The sequence below is a fragment of the Helianthus annuus genome, chromosome 3 (genome assembly GCF_002127325.2).
Source record: "Helianthus annuus cultivar XRQ/B chromosome 3, HanXRQr2.0-SUNRISE, whole genome shotgun sequence".
Lineage (NCBI taxonomy): Eukaryota > Viridiplantae > Streptophyta > Magnoliopsida > Asterales > Asteraceae > Helianthus > Helianthus annuus.
The window spans coordinates 134,433,929-134,460,049 of record NC_035435.2 but is presented as its reverse complement, the minus strand read 5'-3'; the positions used below and the strand labels follow the sequence as shown (position 1 = coordinate 134,460,049).

Sequence of the window (26,121 nt, the reverse complement as noted above, 5' to 3'; positions counted from 1 at the left end):
CGTGAAATAAAAACAATTTCAAAGGGCTAGTGCTCTTGGCCCAGGTTCCGCCATGTCATGTGGGTGGCCACGCTCAACGCCCAGACTGAAACCCCCGCCCAAAGGTCACGCCCAAACCCAAACCCACCCAGAGTGGTGACGTGGGCGTTTGTACCCAACCCACGCCCAAACTATCACGTAGCACTTACCATTTCACTTGTTTATTTTGATCGATGGAAGCATAACCAAAAAAAGGATATCGAATATATTAACCAACCTTAACACTCAACAATATGTGCATACTTAATATTTTATAACCCAAAAAAAAAAAAAAAAAAAACCATTTTCTTATCCCTCTCTTGTCTGTTTATACGTACACATAAGCATAATATATATTGTTTTTCTTTTTTCTTTGAAAATCTTATTAAATTTCTCTACAAAGTCTTGTATGGGAAGTTGAAAACTCCTGCAACCTACAATTACAGTACCCCACCCTATTTTCACCTTCCCACCCTCTTCAAATCTTGGCCTCACTTCTCTCTCTCTCTCCCTCTAAGAAACTGGCCGGCCACCACCACGGGCGGCGGAGCCACGATGGTGGTGTGGCGGCGATGGGAAAAGACAACAAAGCGTGCGGCGTTTCGGTGGAGGTAGGGGTCGCGGCGGTGCGTGCGAGGAGATGGTAGGGGTGGTTCTGGATTTCATGGGTGAATCGGTGGGGGGTGTGGCAGTTGTTTTGGCTTGGGTGCAGGAGGTTCAGGGCTGGCGTCACTGTGTTGGGCGATGGGCTGGCGTCGAGCCACTGAGAAATGAGGCAGGGCAGCGGGCTGTGGTGGTTGGCGTTGGGCATTTTGTCAGCAGATAGCAGCAGCAGCAGTGGCAGCGACATCCAACGACAGAGCCGTTTTCCGGCGACTGTTGCCGGTGGCGGTGGGATTCCACAGTAGAGCTCCGGTGAGCTCTCTTATACTTTATATATTTATTTTTTTCTTTCTTCCCACGGTTAATAACGTTTCAGTTTGGATAGGGTCTTGGCTTCGGAGCTTCGTTCGGGTTCGATACAGGATCAACTTGGTCAGATCCATTCTGGTTCGGGCTACGGTTTGCTCGGTTCACAGATTTGGTTCAGTTCATTGCAGATGCAGTCAACGGTTGGGTCTTGTTCCGGTCAAGGCAGTTGAACAGAGGGCTCCGTTCAGTCAAGTTCGGGTCACGGTTCTGATTTCGGGTTGGTTTAACTCGGTCAAACATATTCAACTCAGTCAAAAGGCAGTCAGTGGTTTGGTCAACTGGTCAACACGGGTCAAACCCGGTCAACGCAGTCAAAACTCAGTCAAATGAAGATCCGGTAAAGTTTTAACGACGCAAAATTTAGTTAGATTGATATAGATTTTAGATTTTTAGTTAGTTCACGTGACCGAGCTCGACCCGATTTGATTAGATATTAGTTACGCTTGATACATTTGACGAAAATTTTACATATGGTGATTATATTGTTAAAAATTGTTGAATTTTGAAATTATATACACACTTTAGTTGTCGGGATCGTCCAAAAACAGAGGAAGCTCTGCCCAATTTTCGTAAAAACCCGAATTACAAAACGAGATTATTTCTTAAAAACGACACCAATCGAAACTCCAGTTTTCTTATAAAACTAAATATATGAGTATATTTATTTTAGCAGCGTTTTATAACACATAAGGCGGATTTATAACAAACACAATCATTTATATTTATTCTAAACATCGTTTTAAAACTTGAAAAATTTAATAAAATAAATATAATTATCTATATTTATTTCGAACGCCCAAAACTCGGAATTATTTCTAAAAATAAATATAGTTGTGTATATTTATTTCAAACGACGGAATTCGGGATTTACATTTCAAACGTCTAATATTCGAAAATCGTGTAAATAAATATAATTGTTTATGTTTATCTCAATTATTTAGAATTCGAATATTCATTTCAACGACAAGATTTCAAATATATATATATATATATATATATATATATATATGTATATTTTATTTACGTCTTATGAAAGCTATGGAGAGTTGTACCACTATCGATCTATGTACTTTTAATTCACGATGACTAACACGACTCCGTAAATATAGTTACGTTTATATAGATATATATAAATATATACATCTTAATCACTCGAAAACTAAGACGATCTCGAGACTTAGTTTTATCCCGATTATAAACGGGATCAAATAACCATAGTTTGGTTATTTCAAATCAAAATAATGACACCTTTGTAGAGTCGTTTGTTAACGACTCGGTAGAGCTCGAACATGTAGTTTAGCTACGTTGTCTTATTAGGAAACTTATAAGTATTCCTTCGTTGGAATGTCATAGTTGCACGCTAGCTACTTCACGTTCTTGGAACGACACTACGGAATCACACTAAGCTAGCTTTGTACAGGAATACCTAGGTGAGTTCATAACCCCCACTTTTTACGGTTTTACATTTTTATAAACGTTTTCGGGGGTGGAAAGACATGCAAGTTTTGCAAAGACACACAATGTTTCGATAAACGATATCACATATTTATAAACCATTTCACAACAGGGTTTCAACGAACTCAAATGGTTTACAAAAAGATCATGCTAAACATACCAGTTTTATAAAAACATAAGTGTTTCTCGAAACATGCATGAGTTTTATGACATGGGCAAGGCACAAGGACAGGGGTTAGGCCCAATAACACACACATTATATGTTAATTAGGGTATGGTTAAGCTATGGAATAAATCATTGGATCACGTTCGAATAGGCGCTAACTTAGGCATCATTAATCCTTTTAAGGACCATGGAACAAAAGGGGTATATCTATAGGGTACGGATGAGCCCCACTCTCTGGTCCTTGTGAGACCACTTAGGGTGCTTTTGTGTCCCGATCGAGGTTAACCGATACTTAAAATCGTCTACCGGGTTGAGTGCTTCCTATTTCAGCACACTTATTAATGTCTTAGCTACACATTATTGATCATTAGGTTCATAGACGCTTACATACCAACTTTCGATACTCAAAACTTTCAAATGTTTTTAAGATTCATTTGACGCAAACTCATAACACATGAATTTACAAACTTTGGTGACGATTTTGACTTAAACAAGTAAGGGGACATGTTGGTCCTGCTTACAAACTCTTTTGGGCTAGGCCCATTTATCACGGATCAACGACCTCTCCTCGGCCACATCCTAGTCACCCGATTTGAACTCCAACAGCAAAATGTTAACACCGTGTTTTTTTCTTTTTCCGATCACCCTTGTTCAAGAGGCTCTCCACCGACAAAGAAAACAAGTCACCCGCTTCTTTCGTTTTCTCACCTTTGTCAAACGAGACGAATCCAAAGTCACCTAATTTGACGGATCCTTTCTACTCGCTTTTCACGTACAACGTCGGTCTCCTAGGCTCTGATATCAAATGTTGGTTCAGGCCCCTCAACACACTAGCAATGCACTCAGAAACTTATGTATGTATGTAGTGTGTATATGAAGATTATTTGTAAAAGAAATATGAAGGAAAAATTGCTTCTGTTACGAAAGAAGAAAATGGGTACAAAAGAAAAGAACTCTATCATATCCTATTTATAATAAAGAAAACAAATAAAATGCATGTGCAGAATTATTAAAAGGAGCTCCACTCTCCATGAAATCATCAACAAACTGCAGCCCTATTTTCAATCACGTGTACAAAAAACTTGCAACTGATATATTTGACCAAGACCGAGTCCACTGCCCGTTTGATGACCCGGAATCCATATGTTGGACCCATGACTCGATAGGCCGATATTGTGCTGACTTGTGACCCGTAAACGAACCCGATTAACCCAACACCCTATGTATCTAAATTAATCAAGGCTGACAAAATTTGACTTGCTGACCGTAAAATTTATTTTCTCAAATTTAAGATAATTGCATTGTTTTAGCCAGTGTTGTAAAAGTCGCTAGGCGGTCCCTAGTCGGCCGACTGGGGAGTTGGGAGTAATCGGAGTACTTGGAGAATACTCGGGGAGTACGCGGACATAGTAAATATAAAGAAAATTAATTGTTATATATTATTTATGTGTTAAAATAAGCATAATTCATGTCAACTGAGTATAATTTAAAATGAAACATGTTTAAAGTTCAAATATTCTGAATATAAGTCCGAGTAGTCTGAGTACAAGGCCGAGTAGTCCGAGTACAAGGCCGAGTAGGCCGATTTTGACCGAGTTTGACCGATTAAAAGTCAACAAACCACGTTGACCGCCTAGACCGACTAGGCCGACTACGTCCGACTAGGCGCTGACCAGGCCGACTAGGCACCGAGTACTCCCGAGTAATCCCGAGGCCGACTAATTAAGACCGCCTAGGAGGAAGTCGCCTCGGAGGGGGTCCGAGGACCGAGTACTCGGCTGAGTAATCCGACTTCTACAACACTGGTTTTAGCCTATCTATATCCTAACCCACATGATAATAAAACCATATTAAAATATCATATTTTGTAATATTTATCAATGCATGTATGCCTTTAAAAAATGCTTGTATAACATAACTAAAATAATATAGAGTATACCTAAAATACATATATACAAATTGTACAATTACAATCGAGTAATTTTAATTTGGTCTTTGTAAAAGGTCATATGAGAGCAAATGAATGCCCTTTAAAACATCAATATATTGAGTGTTCATTATTCAAACTGGACTTGAATAACCGAAAATTCGATTGGATTTCGGATTTCAGTTTATTCGATTTGGGTCCTAATCCATGTTGTCAAAAACGCAAGGCGCAGGCGAGGCGCATCGGCCTCGCCTAGAGCCTACGCGCAAGGCGCAAAAAAACGTGAACTTTTTTAAGAAAAGCGCACATGGAGAAAAAATATAAAAAATATGTTATGCTTTGAAAATAAGGGTGGAGATACAATAGGAAGTTTATTTGGCTAGGAAGGCTAGGAAGTGATCTTGACCATCCATTAAGTTAATCAAGGGCTAAGATTAAATCAGGGAAATTGAAAGGAAGAAAAGAGTCGCGTGAGTTTGTTCAAGGGCATTCTAGTCAATCCAAGCCAATAGTTTCTCTCTACTCCAATTCCCCCCCATTTTTTAAACATTAATAACTCTTTCATACGACATTATTTTTTTATAAAAATTGCACCAAAAAAACGAGCGTTTTTTTATCTTTAAAATGAGTATACTATTGCTATATTTAAAAAAAAAAAATTTAAAACCCAGTTGCGTAAAACGCAATAGAAAAACCACCAGTTACGTAAAACGCAATGAAAAAAAAAACCTAAAAAATGACATTTTTCTAAAACGCAATGCACAAAAAACACAAAGAAATGACTTATTTGTAAAACGCAATGGCCAGAAAACACAAAGAAATGTCTTATTTGTAAAACGCAATGGCCAGAAAACACATAAAAATGTGTTTTACCTAAAACGCAATGCACCAAAAACACATAAAAAGGTGTTTTACCTAAAACGCAATGCACCAAAAACACAAAGAAATGTCTTATTTGTAAAACGCAATGGCCAGAAAACACTTAAAAATGACTCATTCTAAAACGCAATGGACTGAAAACACATAAAAAAGTGTTTTACCTAAAACGCAATGCACCAAAAAACACAAAAAAATGTCTTATTTGTAAAACGCAATGGCCAGAAAACACTTAAAAATGACTCATTCTAAAACGCAATGGACTGAAAACACCTAAAAAATGTGTTTTACCTAAAACGCAATGACTAAAAACACTTAAAAATGTGTTTTTTCTAAAACGCAATAGCCAGAAACCACATAAAACTCTCTTATTTCTAAAACGCAATAGACACATAAAACTGTCTGTCACTGTGAACTGTCTGAATTGTCTACGAATTACTGTCTTTAAAATGAGCCAATTTCTGGAAAATTAATTTTTCTGATGCATTTTTAGTACAGCTCAACCCCAGCCAGGGGCTCTGCCCCTTGGACCCCGCCAGGGGCTGCCGCCCCTGGGACCCCGCTACCAGGGGCTGCCGCCCCCGGACCCCCGCCAATATCGTAAAACGCAATAACTAAATAAAAAATCCAGATCGTGAAAATGAAATTAAAGAATTTCTTACATGGATCGAAGCCGATTTCTTCATCAATTGACGAAATTTGAATGATAGAAACACTTATCAACGCTCGAATCGAACGAATTGAGTGATTATCTCCAAAATCACCTGAAAAAAACGAGATTTTTTTTTATAAAATTAAACTGGGTTTTTTTTCAAAAAAAAAAAAGCTGAAGAACACGTTGATCGGGTTTTGAATCATTGATTGGTGATGAAAATCGCACTATAATGTAGTGATTATTGAGATAGAAAGTGAAGAAATGGTTGAAGATGGTAGGTTTTGAAAATGGTGGGTTTTGAAGTTACTGGGTTTTGAAAAAGGAAGAAGAAGGAGTTGGATTGACTAAAATACCCTTTTTCTTTATTTTAAATGTTGTCACATGTCATAATCCTATGGCTTCCTATCCTTCCTAGCCAAAATTAACTTCTATTTGATCTTTTCACTTGAACATAAATAAGATTCCACATATAAAATAAAAATAAAAACTATTATATATGCAATTTAAGATCATGTAGCTAATAGTTAGTAGCAAAAATTTAGGACTTATATGTTGGAAATTTTGGTATGTGAATGAAAGTCTTAAAAGGTGGTAAATATTTTATCCCACATTGGTGTGGAAACAAAGTGAGTGGTTGTTTATAAGGGTGTCCGGTGTGGGTTCGGTAATCCCACCCGGCACCGCATATTACCCACCGCCAACATATTTGCCGATGTAATATTGCCGAAAATGTGAATAAAATCGGTGAAGGTATACCGATTTGGGAAGAGGGAGGAGAGGGGAGAGAGTGGGATTGTATGGTGGGGTCCATGCCATCTCAACCAATCACATATTTTTCTTTTAAAAAAAAAAATAATTTACCACTTCACCAAGTGTCTAACCATTGCCAACATTTTGAGCATAGTTTACTACTTTGACATGGCACACTCTCATTGGTTGATTTTTTAGTTTGCCACTTTCAAGTGTCTAACCACTCCCTACACCCTAAGGTAAAACCTTTACTACTCCATTGTAGCTTTATGATATATTTTACCAAAAGTCCTACCCGCATGCAGGGGTTTGCAAAAAATGGGTTTCTTAACTAACATTTGGTTCAACTTTCGAACGTCCTGCGAACACGAATTGAGAAATATCAAACCCAATTCCATTCAAAGAGTCCAAATAATGTGTGTGAGAGAGAATACATATATTATTTTCGTATGATATGATAGGGGCATTTGGGCTTAAGTGATGAGCATTTGGTGTTATCTAATTTTTTTCTATGGGGCAAAAAATGAAATACCTAATTTCTAATTTGTAATTACTAATATTGATCGGCTCGTTTTATTATACAACAATTGACCTGGCCTACTTGAATCTCACTCGACATACATTGACGATTATGCAACCTACTCTCATCGTCGCTAATCGCTATATATCATAGTATCAGTCATCGATCATCACCCTAATCCCTATCGCTCATCATTGATTCATCAAGACCTATCACTTTTTGACTCATCGACTAATATGTTTTACACTCATCGTACTATCACCGACATGTTCTATACTCACCGATTCAAGTCCGATTTGTACATTGATGCTAGGTTTTTTTTTTTTTTTTTTTTTTTTTTAATTTATACGGTCTGTTTAAACTGAGACATAATTCAAGATATATGTTCTATAAAATTAAAATGGTTTTTTAACCTTTTTTATAACTTTTTTCTCTAATTCGAATAAGTCAATAAACCCAAATTCAAATAAGCTTTATTTGATTCGGTACATTCGATTTTTATTCAGATTCAAATCAAAACTGAATACAATTTTTAAATTTTCAAGTTCGAGTAACCCGAAATTCAACTTATTCGACCCGATGACAAATCCGTCTTGACGGACTCTCCTCAATCCATCCGTCTAAAACAAATCCGTCGAATGGCCTTGTTTGTGGCAATGGTCCACCTGGTTCGTGAGGCCCACGCATCCCCTTTAATTTTGGCATATAGTTTCTTAACTTTTCTTATGACTTGATACTTTAGTAAGTTAATTTTAATGAAGTAATTTGTAAAATAAAGAACGATACATCCCCTTTTAGTAAGTTAATTTTAATGAAGTAATATGTAAAATAAAGAACGATACATCCCCTTTTAGTAAGTTAATTTTAATGAAGTAATATGTAAAATAAAGAACGATACATCCCCTTTTAAAGTAAATAGATTTTGTAAGCAAATAATAAAAATACAATAAGGGCGACCAAAACAACACAAAAATGTTTTGGGAAGAACAATAGACCAAGAAACAATGTTAATTGTCAAGTCATCCAACATGTTCTGAAAATAAGTACAATTAACCTTAGCAAATAATAATAAAACCCATAAAAAGTTAAGGAATGAAAAGTCAATTTAAGAGAAAACTGATGGTCTGTTATGACAAAAAAAAAAAAAAAAAAAAAGTTGTGAAAGCCTTTCTCTACTATCAGAGCCAGGTTTCGATCCTGGGACCTGTGGGTTATGGGCCCACCACGCTTCCGCTGCGCCACTCTGATTTATGCTTACGTTTCCATGTTAAATGCATATAACAACAAACTTAACTTCTTTTGCATCAAACAGAACTTTCTCCGGTCTTTAAACAACGGTTTTGCCAGCAAACAACAAAGGGATTATATCATATGTATAAGAAAACTGTGTTTGTTGGAATTTGTCTTTTTTCGTTTAGATCTACTACCGAAACTCTCTTCCCATGATCATATCCGTGAACACAACTCCAGAACTGTATAAATCTGATTTTGTAGTCAACCAACACGTCGATCAATTCATAATCAGGAGCAAAATACATGTACCTTCCCACCACCTTCACTCCTTGAGTAACCCGAAATTAGAAAGCCTACGGGTCTACTCGTCTAATACCATGTTCGATGCTATGTCGTGCAAATATCCGAGCCCTCATGCTGCTCCTGATGCTAGCTTGATTACTTTTTAGTAATAAAGAGGTGATCTTTTAAGAGAGCCTAAAATCCATTGTTACTATTGCAGTAGTATCCGAGCAAGTTAACATGATTTGAGCGAGTAAGAAGAATCCGTAACAAAGACCCCTGCCAAAATTCTTGGTCACCTTGGTATCCTTTTGTGTCAAGTTATTAAACAACATCCTATGAACCGGGAAATAAATAAAAATAAAATGTAGGATGTGTTCTATGTAGACCCTTAAACCGCCTTCTCCAACTATTTGATAAATTAAACATAGGGTGAATTGCAAAAATTGTCCTTTATCTTTATACCCTTTTCATGCGGTATCCTTTGTGTTTAAAATTGATGAGTTTTATACTTTATGTTTTAAAATCCTACATGTTATGTCCTTTAGGCCTAACCTAGTTAATTTTTCAGTTAAATATGATCATGTACAAAGCACATGAGGGTATAATTGTCTTTTTAGCCTATTAGACATATATAAAAAAACTAAAATATTATATATACACACTCATCTTTTTCTCTCTCTAAAGAAACTATTGAATACTCTTTCGCTCTCTATTCCATCTCTCTTACCACCACCACAACCTCTTTCCACCACCGCCGCCGCCGCCTCCTTCCATCACCGCCACCACCACCACAACCTCCTCTACACTACATCGCCCACACAGCCACCACAAACTACCATCAACGCCGCCACAACCTGTTTTCTCCACCCCCAACCACAACCGCCACCGTCGCCATCATCTCCGCCCCATCTCCATCCCCATCTCCCCTAACCCTCACGTAATCCTAATGATCTAACCCGTATGATCTAAAATCGATTCAAATACTAGTAATTTTTCTGATCCAATCCCCGATCTACTCTCCTCACCGGTAGATAAAAAATGAATAACAACAATAACATCTCCCACCTTCCATCAGTTCGTGGTTAAAACCTAGATATCTGAAACCACATGATCATCAATTATTAGCTGCCATCTCTCTTCATAAACCCTAGATATACCACCGTCACAGTGGTGGTGGTGGCCGGAGACTCAATGGCTGGAATCATTTTCACTTTTCAACATATGAGAAGTGGAAGAGACGTGGGGAATTTTGGAATTTTTTTGGCTGTTGAGTTGATTTGGGGGATTTGAGAATTTTTTGGTTGTTCAGATGATTTAGGATTTTTGGTTGTTGAGTTGATATATATTGCATATGATTATAAAAACTATCTTGCTGATGACTTCAAGTAGTAATTTGATGTGCTTTTAAATTAAAAAAAAAATCGTTGAAAGTTTTCTTAAAGATCTTGAGAGTTATTAGGTAGATAGGAGTGTAGTTTGATTTATCTTCACTGATGCTTCAATGATCATATTTTGTTTATCAATATGCAAACAACATCATCCTACTTTTTCTTTCTACACACTTCCATTTCTTTTTTATTTACCAATAAAAATAATTTTGTGTACACTATTATAAATTAGTGGACTGGATTAGCAGGCGCAACGGTTAGGATTTACTTAGAACAGTTTGAATGATGGTGGAAAGTGGTGGTGATAGCAGGTGGGGTGGTGTGGATGGTGGTGGTAAGTGTGAGATGAGAAAGAGATATAGAGAGATAATGAGAGAGAGAGTAGTTTTATAATTCAAAACTGGTTGGGTATTTAAGTTATTGACACATTCAGTCCCTGAAAAGGTAAGATGACAAAAATACCCTCATGTGCATGATCTGATTTAACCAAAACACTTAACTAGGTTAGAGACAAAGGACAAAACGTGTAGCATTATAAAACATTAAGTACAAAACTCATCAATTTTAAAGATAAAGGACACCGCCTGAAATTTGATATATACATCTTTGATATATACAAATGAAGAAAACACTAAGATTAGACTTGATTTTGGTACAGACTAATATCGTTTTCATCAGATTAAAAAGAGGAACTAGATAAGAATATACCGATCCATAGTTCTAAACAAAACAAGCACAATTGACCAAAATACATACTTAGAAGTCCTATTAAAACCATCATTGACTTATAACACAACCCAGAAAGTCCTAACTGATATTACTTAATACTTATTACACATAGTAGAAAGTCCTAATTTGATAGTAGATTCCTGAAGAAGCTTAATCAGATGAAACCACAACACCATCCATGACTTGTTCCATTGTTTCCTTTGATTCTTGGAGCAAGGCAATGTTGTTATGAAGGCGCTCCCTCTTCTTAGACGTAGACGGTGGTTCGTTCAACATCTTCTCTATACCACCACCACCCATCACCTCGCTTACTATCTGTATCTCCATCTCCTTGTTCACCACCTTTTGAATAAAAAAGCGCAATTGAAGCGCTAGACAATCCACCATACGTTTCAAAACAATTTTCCAATACGATGTCATCATTATTTTGAGATCAAAAGCTTGATTCCTTGTGTTTTCCGGAACTTCACGTAGATGCCCAATGTTAATACTCCCATAACCTTCCACATTTATCGAATTACTCATGTATGAGGTTAATAAGTTCGAAAACTGAGCATGGTAGTTCATTGGCTTGTTGTAAGAAATAATAAAGCCTGGGTCACATGTGTAATCTGTAATCTTTTCCATCTCTATCATTTCAACAACCCTTTCCACAAACTTAGCCTTCATTTTTGACACCACATGTTCAGTTGCTTTCTTTATGGATGGAAGCAATTTGGGGTAATTCCCACATTGATCAATCAATACTTTAGCACAAACGGTTTCAAGATAACCCCACACATCGTTTACAAAGTTAATAGGCAACTCTGAAACACTATTAACTTTTTTCTTAAGCAATCTGAGAAACAGCGAGTGAGGAATGAAATGAGGCAACCGAATCCCCTTAACTTCCTCTAAAAACTGAAGTTCCTCAATAAGATAACTTTCAGAAAACTTAACACTTGCTTGGAGGTCTTTTGATAACTTGTCTAACATTTCTACCAACCGAGTATCACAGTGCATTTGTTTGTCATTCTCATACTCATCAATTTCACCTTGGATTAATATCTTTTGAAGAGTTTCTTTCAAAGACCCAACAATCTTTATGAATGTAGCCATCACATCAGTTTCACTCGTAAGAATCCTTGGTAACTTGTTGAGGTCGAAAACCGAAACCTTGAGCCTCTCATCGATCTTCTTGACAATTTCTAGCAAACATTTTGATATGATTACCGACTAGATCTGAACAAGCCTATGTGCCAAAACAGGAATACCCACCATGGATTTGTCAATCTTGGACAGTAAGGGGTGACTTTCAAAGAGCCTGGCTTCTTCATTTCGAGCTTCTTCAACAGTTTCATTGTTGATCCTGTTTCTAACACAAATGTAACCAAGACCAATGTTGACATCATTTCTGGTTACTTTTCCAAGTAGGCCATCAGGTGATCGGTCACATTTAGCAACAACAACAAGTGTCCTCTACCCAGTGTTATCCACAATTCGTGACATGCAAATTAATTCGCGTGTCGTGAAATCATGAGAAGCATCAAGTACATTCACGATGATACATTGTCACGTGGGTAACTCAAGCTTAATAAACTGGCTGAAAGTGCAAATATTGCTTAAAAGGGTTAAGAGTCAACCAGCTTATAGTTGGCTCTTTCCCTATAAATGACATTACGTTGTCATTCAGCACAACACTTCTAGAAATCTCACTCCCTCTCTCTAGAACTTGTTCTTTACATATTCTATTCTTTACTCACTCCAACACTATTGCATTGCATACAAACATTCTGGGTTGAATATCCTTCAATCCAGAATTCAAAGCAATCAATAGTAAAGTGATCCAACCCTACGTATTGCATACGTGTGTGGACGCCACGACCTACGTTAGGTAAATCGGAACCCTTGAACCCTTTTGCCTAGCCAGTCTAACCACTATCCTTGGTCTTACATTTGTTGTAGCAACAAGTTAGCACCCACCGTGTAGCTACGCCGCTAAGTTTATCATAAAAGACCAGTAGTGTAGCTTCAACACCTAGTTCTGGCGAAACTCCACCGGCTCTTTCTACATCATATTCTACTCCAGGAAGCACTCCAACGAAGACCATGTTCTAGGAGTTCTCCTCTTTTCAGACCCCAACCCCCTCTCGTTCAGGGGTTCCTTCTCCTCAAATCGGTGCAACGAGTACACCAAAACGCATCGATTTGACACCGGAAGGAGTAGCAAACAACTTCCTACATTTGAGTTCTTTTCTCAACCAGTATGTGAGCCGAGAAAGAGAAAAAGGAGTAAGAATAAGGTTGACTATGATGAGCCTGAGACTTCGTTGTCACCAGAGCCACCACTACCTCCTTTTGGTTGCTCACAACCTGCTGTATCCCATAACGAAGCTAGTCCTATTCATCTCCCACTTAATCCGAGTCCGTATGCTGTTGGAAGACCATATCCAATTGTTTTTCCTTTGTTAACCTTTCAACCGGTTGCAACTGGTGCACCGTTGGGACATGAAACAGCTTTACACCAACTCTTGCAGTCACCAGCTTCAAGCCTTCCTCTTCCCATGTCCACAACATGGGAATAAGCCTTAGCCGTTCTCCCTATGGCTCGAAGTACAGCCATGAGTACTACCATGGGAATGAACTATATGGCTACACCCGAACCCTTTTACCTTTCAACCCTTTTAAGCTATATTTGCACATTAAGTCAGTTTATTAAGCTTGAGCTACCCACGTGACAAAGCATCATCTTGAATGTACTTAATGCTTCTCATGGTTTCACGACATGCGAATTAATTTGCATGTCACGACTTGTAGATAACACTGGGTAGAGGACACTTGTTGATGTTACCAAATGTGACCGATCACCTGATGGCCTACTTGGAAAAGTAACCAGAAATGATGTCAACATTGGTCTTGGTTACATTTGTGGTAGAAATAGGATCAACAATGAAACAGTTGAAGAAGCTCGAAATAAAGAAGCCAGGCTCTTTGAAAGTCACCCTTTACTGTCCAAGATTGACAAATCCATGGTGGGTATTCCTGTTTTGGCACATAGGCTTGTTCAGATCCAGTCGGTAATCATATCAAAATGTTTACCAGAAATTGTCAAGAAGATCGATGAGAGGCTCAAGGTTTCGGTTTTGGACCTCAACAAGTTACCAAGGATTCTTAAGAGTGAAACTGATGCGATGGCTACATTCATAAAGATTGTGGGTCTTTGAAAGAAACTCTTCAAAAGATCTTAATCCAAGGTGATATTGATGAGTATGAGAATGACAAACAAATGCACTGTGATGCTCGGTTGGTAGAAATGTTAGACAAGTTATCAAAAGACCTCCAAGCAAGTATTAAGTTTTCTGAAAGTTTTCTTATTGAGGAAATTCAGTTTTTAGAGGAAGTTAAGGGGATTCGGTTACCTCATTTCATTCCTCACTTGGTGTTTCTCAGATTGCTTAAGAAAAAAGTTAATAGTGTTTCAGAGTTGCCTATTAACTTTTAAACGATGTGTGGGTTTATCTTGAAACCGTTTGTGCTAAAGTATTGATTGATCAATGTGGGAATTACCCTAAATTACTTCCTTCCATTAAGAAAGCAACTGAACATGTGATGTCAAAAATGAAGGCTAAGTTTGTGGAAAAGGTTATTGAAATGATAGAGATGGAAAAGATTACAGATTACACATGTGACCCGGACTTTATTACTTCTTACAACAAGCTAATGAACTACCATGCTCAGTTTTCGAACTTATTAACCTCATACATGAGTAATTCGATAAATGTGGAAGGTTATGGGAGTATTAACATTGGGCATCTACGTGAAGTTCCGGAAAACACAAGGAATCAAGCTTTTGATCTCAAAATGATGATGACAGCGTATTGGAAAATTGTTTTGAAACGTATGGTGGATTGTCTAGCGCTTCAATTACGTTTTTTTATTCAAAGAGTGGTGAACATGGAGATGGAGATGGAGATAGTAAGCGAGGTGATGGGTGGTGGTGGTATAGAGAAGATGTTGAACGAACCACCGTCTACGTCTAAGAAGAGGGAGCGCCTTCAAAATAGCATTGCCTTGCTCCAAGAATCAAAGGAAACAATGGAACAAGTCATGGATGGTGTTGTGGTTTCATTTGATTAAGCTTCTTCAGGAATCTACTATCAAATTAGGACTTTCTAGTATGTGTAATAAGTATTAAGTAATATCAGTTAGGACTTTCTGGTTTGTGTTATAAGTCAATGATGATTTTAATAGGACTTCTAAGTATGTATTTTGGTCAATTGTGCTTGTTTTGTTTAGAACTATGGATCGATATATTCTTATCTAGCTCCTCTTTTTAATCTGATGAAAAAGATGTTTGCCTGTTCCAAAATCAAGTCGAATCTCAGTGTTTTCTTCATTTGTTTTGGTTGAAGTTCTAATCTATTTATCATTATCAAAATGTAGTTTAAAAGTTCACTAATTCAACATAACATGTTGGTGTACTCGTTGCACCGATTTGAGGAGAAGGAACCCTTGAACGAGAGGGGGTTGGGGTCTGAAAAGAGGAGAACTCCGGGAACATGGTCCCCGTTGGAGTGCTTACTGGAGTAGAAAATGATGTAGATAGAGCCGGTGAAGTTTAGCCAGAACTAGGTGTTGAAGTACGAGGTACGTGATTCACCTCACAAGGAGACTCGCTTTCAGACATGATGAAGTTGGAGCTACACTAATGGTCTATTATGATAAACTTAGCGGCGTAGCCCCACGGTGGGCGCCAACTTTTTGCTACAACAAATGTAAGACCAAGGATAGTGGTTAGACTGGCTAGGCAAAAGGGTTCAAGGGTTCCGATTTGCCTAACGCAGTTCGTGGGGTCCCCCCACGTATGCAATACGTAGTGTTGGATCACTTTACTATTGATTGCTTTGAATTCTGGATTGAAGGATATTCAACTCAGAATGTTTGTATGCAATGCGATAGTGTTGGAGTGAGTGAAGAATAGAACATGTAAAGAACAAGTTCTGTAGAGAAGGAGTGAGATTTCTGAAAGTGTTATGCTGAATGACAAAGTAGTGTCATTTATAGGGAAAGAGCCAACTATAAGGAGAATCCTTTGACCAGTGATTCAATGTTGCAGTGGAGGGCTTGCTCTTTTTGGTAGGTTGAAGGCTTCGGACCTGCGGGTAAAAAGATGTCACTTCCCACATGCTCTTTTTGTGGCTGAGTGGGAGAGATCACACGTAAAGTGTGTGTAGGAACGTTGTACCACCTAAATGAGTCGATCAGAAGAGTTTTAATCCGAATCAAAGGCGGAATTCAGTGATACGGACTTGATTACAGCTTGATTCACTTTAAAATGTCTCTTGTATTGATATTATAGTATTACAATACCTGGAGACAATCCAGCAGAGCTTCGCTACCGAATTTTGAATCGTTACATATGAAAGACCAAGAGCTCCTATATATAGGCAGGCCAGTTCACATGGACTGACCTTCCCACTTCACATGGACTGGCTTTGCCACTTCACTTGGACTGGCTTTGCCACTTCACATGGACTGGCTTTGCCACTTCACATGGACTGGCTTTGCCACTTCATGTGGACTGGACAACCAACACTAAAACCCTATTTTCTTGACTACCGAGCTCTGGTTTATCCTATCTAATTACAATATAAAGCACTTGAATTCTTCAGTATATGCTACGGACTGGTATTGACAAAGGCGATAGACATTACTGCACCAACAGACTCCCCCTTGGATATTGCCATAGTCAATCTCGTAGCATCTTGTCTTTCTTTCTCTCTTTGAGTCTTCTTGCAGCTTTGACGGTATCAGCAACCATAGACTCCCTCTTTCTTGAACAGAATCCCCGTGGATCTGTCTTTAGGTTCAGCTCCCCCTTTCAGTAGACTCTTCACTTCATCAGGCTCCCCCTTTCGTCAAGCTTCCGTGCTTTTGGGTTCGTCACCTGGCTTTCCGGTTACAAGCTCTTCTAGGATAGTTACATGGCTTCTTAAATCCACGCTTCCTCTTGCGTTGAGCTCGTCTTCAGACTCCCCCTTAGACTCGGCTGTTGGGATCGTAGTCTGGTACAACATCTGCAATTTCTCAAACATTCATAAGTAACAATGTTTTGAATATCCAATTGTCCAGGAATCGTAATCCTAGCTCTGTTAAACTTTCTAAATCAAAGTTCTGGCTTTAAGATATAATAATATGAACATATCCAGAAATACTTGATTCTCTCCTCCTAACAACAATCTTCATTGATCGGAAACTGGCTCTTTTACAAATTTTAACAATATGAGCATCCAAATCCCTCATAGTTAATCATCCAAGTCCAATTTAATGACCTTGGAGATATCACAAACTGTTTTTGATTTTTTATTTTAAAATTTAAGTTTCAAATTAATGAACTTGTTTTATTTTCAGAAACACAATTAGCATACTTAGATTATGAAACTCAGCATTCAGACATCGGTTGTCGAAAATAAAGACGAATCAAAATCTTTTTGTAATTTTCTGAAACATAAAGCAGTAAAGAAATATTTACAAACATATTTACAGACAATATTTTTGTTTGAGTTTGCGTCAGAGGATCATATCAGTTTATGACAAATCACTAGTACCATTGAGCTTTAAACACTTTAAGTTCTAAACGATCCACTTAGATTGTCAGTATACTGATCCACTTAAATTTTCACACAAAGTTCAACTGTTTCGAGATACGGAATTAATGTTTTAAGCACTTAAACTTATTCGCATGTCCCACCTCAGAATATACTCCCGTATCCAGACTTCTATATTCAGTCTTACAGGTGAGTGTACACTAATGATATCTGTAAACGGGTAATGCGAGACCATGAGAGCTCAGGCTAGAACTTCCGTTCGTACAAAGAGATGATGGTTCGACTTTAGGTGTGTCCCGTTTGGGGTCTTTTCTTCAATAGCACATGATTAGCATTTTTCAGTGTTTCATCATTTTTTATGCTTAGTGTGAGCTTTATGATTAAATCAATGCAAAGTATTATACGAGGACTAGGCTATTGCTCCTGCAAAATCAGAAGTCCCGGTATAATACCCCAGAAATCACCATGCACAAAGACCTAGTACGTCAGAAATAGAAAGCCCTTCAAACAAGATTTCAGGGATTACCTATATATCCGAGAGATGTTTCCCACGAGATAAGTAAAGTATTGATATTTCGGTTTATATCTCAAAAACAATCTACTAAGCGTGTAAAAACCTATTGGCATATCATCAGTGACACCGTTTATCACATTAAAACATTCCATTTCTTTAGCGTACTGTGATTGTCTACTGATGTACTATCATTTCCTCTTTTTACACAAAAACTCATTTTAGAATTTTTATCATGTTTTTGGCTTTTTCAAATTTTCTAATGTTTTTGTATTTTCTGACAATTTCTTACTCCCCCTGAAATTCAAAATCATTGAAAGAAAATTTTGACAAACCGATAATGATAGCTTTGTCTCGCCATCCATTTTCTGCTTAATGTGTACCGAATTGCATGAAAAGCAGTAAATACCCCCATGATTTACAACACATTGATCTTTTACAGTTTGAAAACCGTTTTTCAATCTTGTGAAATTAATCATGTTTGTTCCGCCGTGTGGGTTTCGGCATATTAACTTAGAACTCCCTCTGACAACAAACTATTTTCCCATTATGATTTCAAAACACTTAAGTTTGTTTTAATCAAAATGGTTTTTCCGGAAAATTAGTTTTGTTTGTCATTTCACAAACATGGGGATTAACTCATCATCTTGTTTTTTTAACCATTTTGAAAAAAATTGACATTTTTCACAAACTTTCCCATTTGTAAGAAAGTTAAAACAAGTACAACTTAATGTCCTTGATTAACCCCTTGTAAGTCAAAATATCACAATTACCAACTTGTGAATTTCTCAAGAAAGATGCCGATTCCTACTCCCCAATTACCAACCTGGGAGTTCCGGCAAATCAGGATTTTAGACAAAGACTGGTGACACCCACGCCTGATTAACCTTGGGTGCATCCGAGTTCTTTTCACTCGGTGTGTAAGTTCCCTTCTTAGATTCATAAAATTCTTTAACCCATTTGGCTTTACCATCAGCCATCTTACCAAAAATGTTTTTCACTTTGTCATTGAAAGCCTTTTCGACATCAAATTCTTTCTTTTCAGAATAGAATTGATTTCCAACTTTTTGTTTCAAATTTTCAGCCCGCAATGGTGGAAAATTTACATCATCCATTGGCGGTACTGAATTTTTACTTTTGATCTCAATAGATGGCTCCTCTTACTTTGATGAGTCAGATTCATTACTAGAAAGTGGCTCCTTTGCTTCCGAAGAAACAAATTCATTGCCAGATTTAACATCTGATTTCTTAACAACCTAATTTTGGTTGTTAAGATTCACATTTCTTTTATGAAAACATCTTGAACTTTCACCAACTTCAAATGTAGAATTTTTAAACACTTTGAATTTGTCCGTTGGTGGTTCTGTTTTATTTGAAAATTTAACGTTCTTTGTTTGATTAACCAATTTTTCTCTCTTAATTTTCTCCGTTGTCCTCAGATTTGAATTGATGAATTCGTTTTGCTTGGCTGATCATTCTTTGGAGAGCAAGATGATCTACCAGAACTAGTATCTGAATTCTTGGTAGTATCCGAGGACAAAATCTTTTCAAGATATTCCCTCGCTTTCTTTCTTTTCTTTCTCAATCGATTTTTCTGCCCTTGTGAAAGTTTCACTTTCTGCTCTTTCACTTTCTGTTATTTGGGCTTTTCTTCAATTTTGTTTGATCTTTTCACCGTTCCATGAGATTCAGCCCTCGATCTTCCCTTTGATCTCATTGGGCAATCTCTGGCAATATGACCTATGATTTGACATTCATAGCATCTCCTCGTCTCAAATCTCTGACTCTGGCAGTTAACAGCAATGTGTCCTTGAAAACCACATGTGTAACACACTCTGTTATCATACCATTCTCCACTTTCAAACCACACACTTAGATCATAACATTGTTTGGCCTTGTGGTAATCTCTCCTGTAAGCTTGATTTGTCTTTTGAGCACTGTGGTCAAACCTGCACCACTTATTACCAACTTTTTGTGAGTTTTGATTTTCAAATTTTTGTGGTTTTTTATCACGATTGGATGATTGAACTGATGATCTTTTATTTTAGTTTTGAAAATTTTTTGAATTTTTATCATTTTGTTTTTGTTTTACATTCTTCTAAACATATTTTTGCTTTGAGTATTCACCTTTTTCAGTAGAGTGTAAAACAGTATCTCGAAATTTTTCTTTTAGTTTCAAAAATATTTTCATTTTCTCTTCTTCATCATCAGGTTTATCATCACAATCTTCAATTATGACTTTGTCATAATTTGTGACGTTGTCACTTATTGGAACTTCATTGATCGGTTTTGGACATATATGATCAAATAACAATGATGAAGTCACAAAACCTTTCAATTTCTTTTCTAGATCATCAATTTTATTTCTAGCAATCTCAACTTCTTTCTCAAGTTGAGTGATTTTCTCAAGGTGAGAATTTATTTCTTTTTGATTTTCAATTTTATTTTCTTCTAAAACAGATTTTTTTGTTTGTAAAACTTTTATTTGACTTTGAAAATCTGTTTCTTTTTCTTTCAAATTTTTGTTTTCTAATTTTATCCAAAACACATCTTCTTTTTCTAAGATTTTTATTTGATTTTTCAAATTATTTTCTGATTTTAAAAAATTTTGTTTTCTAATGTCAAACTGTCCATATCTTTTAACAGTTTGACATTTTCTGATGTTAATTTTTCACAATTTGAGCACTTCTCAGGCATCTTTTTAGCTTCAACTTCCTTCTCATCCTTGATAGCTGGAATTTCTTTAACCTGTTTTTTCTCAGTAACGGCTTCTTTCACAACTTCTTCCTTCACCATAACTTTTTCTTCTTTTTCTTTCACTTTCACATCCTCTACTTTCACAGCTTCGACTTTCACATCTTCAGCGACCTTCTTCAACTCATCAACCATTTTCTCAACATTATTCTTCATTCTTTCTTCATCTCTCTTCCTCAAACACGATGTCATGACATATCTTATGTCTTTTTCATGCCTTTTTGCATATGTGTTATCTTTTGATACATTTGTATAATATTCGACAGATCGAGGAATTATGAGAAGAACATCATCAAAAATTATGTCCTTCTTGGGAACAACAGGTTCACCTTATCTGTTGACATAGCACTCTCTCTTTTTATCCCATCTTTTATTGCTTACTGCACTTTCATATTCTTCTTGCATTTCATCAATTATGTTGTGAGCAATTTTTCTTTCTCTGTACGTTCTCTCGCTCAGAATCACTTCTCTGGTTTTCTCTTTGATTTCAGCCATGATGTTTTCTCCTCGAATCTCAGCACCTTTTAATCACCTGGATCAAACAAACAAACAAACACAATCAGTTTAAACAATATCAAACAACTTGAATCGGACGGGTACTCGTACTGGTGAATATTCTGTTCGAACTAAGTTTGATGCAAACTGAGTTCACTTCGTGTGAACTTGTAATGGCTTTGTGCGAACTGAGACGAATCAACTCCTGCGAATTGATTGATCCTCAAACAATCTGATTTGATGTGAACTGGGTTTAATCAACTCGTGTGAACTAAAGTAATATCAAACCAAGCGAATTGGTCAAATGAACTCGTTCAAACGACCTGAGTTCAATTCAGACGAACTGGTAACCTGGTCACTTCGTATGACCTTTCAAAACAAACTAGTAGTTCACTTCGTATGAACTGGTAAGTCCACTTCGTATGAACTGGATAAAGTTCACTTCGTATGAACTGGTAAGTCCACTTCGTATGGACTGGTAATTGACCACTTCGTATGGACTTCACTTCTTGTGAACTGGTAAGTCCACTTCGTGTGGACTGAGATCTATTCCCAAACGACCTGGTTCCAAACCGTATGAACTGGGTAAAGTCTCAAACGACTTGAACTACAAACCACGTGACCTGATCCACTTCGTGTGGACTGAGTAAGTCACTCCATGCGAACTGGACACAAAAACAACTCACTCCATGCGAACTGGAAACAAAAACAACTCACTCCATGCGAACTGAACAATACGCATTCACACCATGCGAACTGAACAACAAAACTCAAACGAACTGAGCCATGGTCAAACAAATCTGATGTTTTTATCCGATTTTTGATAAAATTGATATCCTAGGCTTGCTCTAAATCAAATTCCAATCACAATGAGATGATTTTCATTCAAAACTGTCCACTAAATCGTCGTAGATCTGAGATCAAAGTTTCTGTTCATGATTTTTTATAAAATTGATCAATTTTAGGTCAATTTTACCGTGTATTTCGTTAATCAATTGATTAAAACTCAATTTTACAGGTTTTGTGACAAATTCAGATCATATTAACCGACTAATCTCGGTTAATTTCGAAAAAATGTGAAAGAAAGGAGTAGAAATCAGAAATTATCCGTGAAAAACAAGCTGAATCGGTAGAACTCTTCCTCCTGAGCTCTGATACCACTTGTAGGAACGTTGTACGACCTAAACGCGTCAATCAGAAGAGTTTTAATACGAATCAAAGGCGGAATTCAGTGATACGGACTTGATTACAGCTTGAGTCACTTTAAAATGTCTCTTGTATTGATATTATAGTATTACAGCACCTGGAGACAATCCGGCAGAGCTTCGCTACCGAATTCTGAATTGTTACATATGAAAGACCAAGAACTCCTATATATAGGCAGGCCAGTTCACAAGGACTGACCTTCCCACTTCACATGGACTGGCTTTGCCACTTCACATGGACTGACTTTGCCACTTCATGTGGACTGGACAACCAACACTAAAACCATATTTTCTTGACTACCGAGCTCTGGTTTATCCTATCTAATTACAATATAAAGCACTTGAATTCTTCAGTATCTGCTACGAACTGGTATTAACAAAGGCGATAGACATTACTGCACCAACAGTGTGGTGTGACTGGACACTGTTTCGTGCTTTTTACTGTTCGCTACAGCTGGTTGACTCCGAACCCTTTTACTTTTCAACCCTTTAAGCTATATTTGCACTTTCACCCAGTTTATTAAGCTTGAGCTACCACGTCGTCAGGTAACAACAACAAGTGTCCTCTGCCCAGTTTTGTCTATAAGTCGTGACATGCAAATTGATTCGCATGTCGTGAAATCAAGAGAAGCATCAAGTACATTCAAGATGATTCTTTCTGCCGGCTTCATGTACTCCATTATCATACCTTGAAACATATATAAACAAATACAACAGGTCATAAGAAGTTTAGCAAATATAGATGTATCTATATATATTTCTTTATTTTATTTTATAACCTATAATATGTTTAGATCTGCAAAAACTGCATTAAATCTTGTACTGCTTACTATATAAACTGACTGGAATTCATATAAAATAATACTTTGTAGATCTATTTTAACAAAGTATGAGGGTGTTTGGGTTAGCTTATTGTGGAGCTACTTTTAACTTATTAGCTTATAAAAGTTAATAAGTCATTTTGATAGTGTTTAGATAATGGGTTGAGCAGGGGTTTTTATGGTTTGAAAAGGAGAAAATGAGAAGTAAGGATTTGTAACTTACGACTTATAAAAGTTAATAAGTCATAAGTTAAAAGCAATCATAATTCCCAAATGCCCCCTATATAATACTAAGTTTTTCTTTTCTGTTAGCATATCTACATTTTTTAATATATTCAAAAAATAATCAAGAGATATAAGGATGCACAATGAAATAAAGAGTGGAAATTCATAAATTAACATCTCTTTTACAGTGTTGCCTTCTCAACCAAATATTGGTTTCAGAAACAACACTACGGATCTTGATGACGGGGGTAGCCCAAGACCAAATAAAATGACTTAGACACATTAAGGCTTAAAAGGTTAAAAGGTTCGAAGGTTGAAAACCCGGGAGTTGAGATAAAGCAGTACGTGAACAGTAAAGAGTCACATCTTTGATTGCTTCACCAAACTCCCCAGCCGCAAAAGTAGCACGAGTCCACAGAGCACAACCTTTTATCCGCAGGTCAAAAGGCTTCAACCCCAAAAAGGGCAAAACCCCCACTGCAAGCATGTTCACTAGTCAAACAGCTTCCTCTTTGAGCGATGGCTTTCCCTATAAATTAGACACTTCATTAAGTGAGAAAGACATTCTAGGACCAGCCCTGATTACTGAAATCTCTGGTCATTCTCCTCAAGTACTTGCTTCATGCAAGTCACTTTCTTTCACATTCAACACACATATTCCTTTTGTTCACACATCCAAAACTGAACACTTCAGTGGAGGATCTTGAGCAAACAATCAAATTTAACTAGTGAACCTCTCTCCACGTCTTGCAAACGTGGGGGGACCCCACGACCTGCGTTAGGCAAAGTTGAACCCTTCAACCCTTTTGTCTAACCAGCCCAGCTACTATCCTTGGTCTATTATTTGTTGCATCAACAAGTTGGCGTCCACCGTGGGGCTACGCCACTATTTTTCTCCAAAAGATCTCGTAGTGTAGCTCCATTCTCTTGAAATTACCATGTCAGAAAGTGGATCCCCGGGAGAAGTGAATCAGGTTCCAAACACTTCTACCCCAGGTACTAGCCAAGTTCATGTGGCTATACCAACTTCTTTCTCGACACTAGGAAGCACTCCTGAGTTTCTCACTTTCAGCACTCCAACTCCGTCCAGATCAGGGGTCCCTTCCCCTAATATCGGTGTCTCTAGCACCCCATGACATGTTGAGCTTACCCCTGAGTTGGTCGCCAACAATTTCCTTGAGTTAAGGTCTCTCCTCAACCAATATGTGAGTAGGGAAAGGGACAAGGGAGTGAGGATTCGTTTAGACTATGACGAGCCAGAGCCAACACTATCTCTTGGACCCCCATCCCTCCTTTTGCAAACTCACAATCTTTGGTGTCTAGGGACGAGGCTGGTCCCAGTAATCCTACTCCAAACCCTAACCCATATTTGTCCGCAAGGCCGAATCCTACAGCATATCCTCTCTTTTCGTCCCAACCAGCTACAAATGGTGCTCCTTTGGGCCATGAGCTGACCCTTGACCAGCTCCTACAGTCCCCAGTGACGAGTCTTCCACCCTCAACAACAACTTCATGGGAACAAGGTTTGTGTGTGCTCCCCTTGGCACGAAGTGCTGTTATGAGCACTCCCTTGGGAGTTAGTTGCCCAGATGCACCCGAAAGCCTTCAAGGCTTCAACCTTATGCCCCAGATGATGGCCAGCTTCCCGTGGCAGCACTTTATTAATCAGGTGCTAGCCACTCAAGGGAACAACAGTAACAACAACAACGCGGGTGTAAGGGCTGAAGAAGATTTGGCCAAGCTTTATAAACCGAGTAACCTCTCATGTTTTTCACAGCAAATAGCCGATTATGATTTTCAAACGAAGATTAAGATGGCACCCCACATCAAAACATATGATGGGACTGAAGATCCTGAAGACCATCTCCAGATCTTTACTGGTGCTGCAAGAATTGAGAAATGGTCAAATGCTGAATGTTGTTTAATGTTCATGCAAACCCTTGTCGGATTAGCCAGAATCTGGTTTAATGATTTACCTGCTCGAAGCGTTCGAAGCTTCGATGACCTCAGCAAGGGGTTCCTAGCCAATTTCTTCCAGCAAAGGCGATACGTAAAAAACGCTACAGTAATCTTTCAGATAAAACAAAGGGATGATGAAAGCCACCGAGAGTTCATAGAAAGATACAAGAAGGAAGGTCTAACATATGTAGGGGCAGATGAGAAAATGAGAGTGGCCGGTTTTATGAAAGCCATTACCTCCAAATATCTCACAAGAGATTTCAACAAATCCCTACCCAAGACCTTGGAAGAGGCTCTCGAAAGGGCTGAAGCTCACATCCGAGGAGAGGAGGCAGTAGACATTAAAGAGCAAAGGAAAAGGGGATCCAGCTGGCGAGGCCACAACCCAGCTAGAAAAAGGGGGAACTTCAACTCCTATGACAGACGCCAAAAGGGTTCAGAGCAACGAAGGTCTGAAGGTCGGAACCCTTCTAGCAGGGAGAAAGGCATAAGTTTCACACCCCTTACCAAAACCCCTCAAGAAATCCTTGCAACAGAAGAAGTCAAGCAAAACTTTCGGCCTCCTAGGCCTCTCCCCAAAAGCAGAAAGA

At 37.8% G+C, this 26,121-nt stretch overlaps 1 protein-coding gene and 1 long non-coding RNA gene across 3 annotated transcripts; one reads left to right on the top strand and one right to left on the bottom strand.

The window, feature by feature from the left end:
* The first annotated feature begins 419 nt into the window (after positions 1–419).
* On the top strand, positions 420–3,806 carry LOC110929760. Of its 2 annotated transcripts, XR_004889870.1 has the most exons (4): positions 420–933; positions 1,007–1,327; positions 2,344–2,420; positions 3,268–3,806. It is a non-coding gene; the product is annotated as an uncharacterized LOC110929760 (long non-coding RNA). The 2 variants fall into 2 exon arrangements; XR_002587377.2 differs by lacking the exons at positions 2,344–2,420; positions 3,268–3,806 and having other exon boundaries at positions 422–933; positions 1,007–1,501.
* A 7,318-nt stretch (positions 3,807–11,124) lies between these two features.
* On the bottom strand, positions 11,125–13,064 carry LOC110932101 (dynamin-related protein 4C). Its single transcript, XM_022175460.1, has 2 exons — positions 12,890–13,064; positions 11,125–12,161 (listed from the first exon to the last, which is right to left on the bottom strand). Exons 1-2 carry the CDS (start codon positions 13,062–13,064, stop codon positions 11,125–11,127), a joined length of 1,212 nt encoding a protein of 403 aa, XP_022031152.1.
* Positions 13,065–26,121: the final 13,057 nt, after the last annotated feature.

Coding starts and splice junctions, on each gene's coding strand:
- LOC110932101 (XM_022175460.1), bottom strand. CDS start 13,064: ATGGTCTTCGTTGGAGTGCTTCCTGGAGTAGAATATGATGTAGAAAGA. Junction 12,162..12,889: donor ATGTAAGACCAAGGATAGTG/GTTAGACTGGCT, acceptor AATGTTTGCTAG/AAATTGTCAAGAAGATCGAT.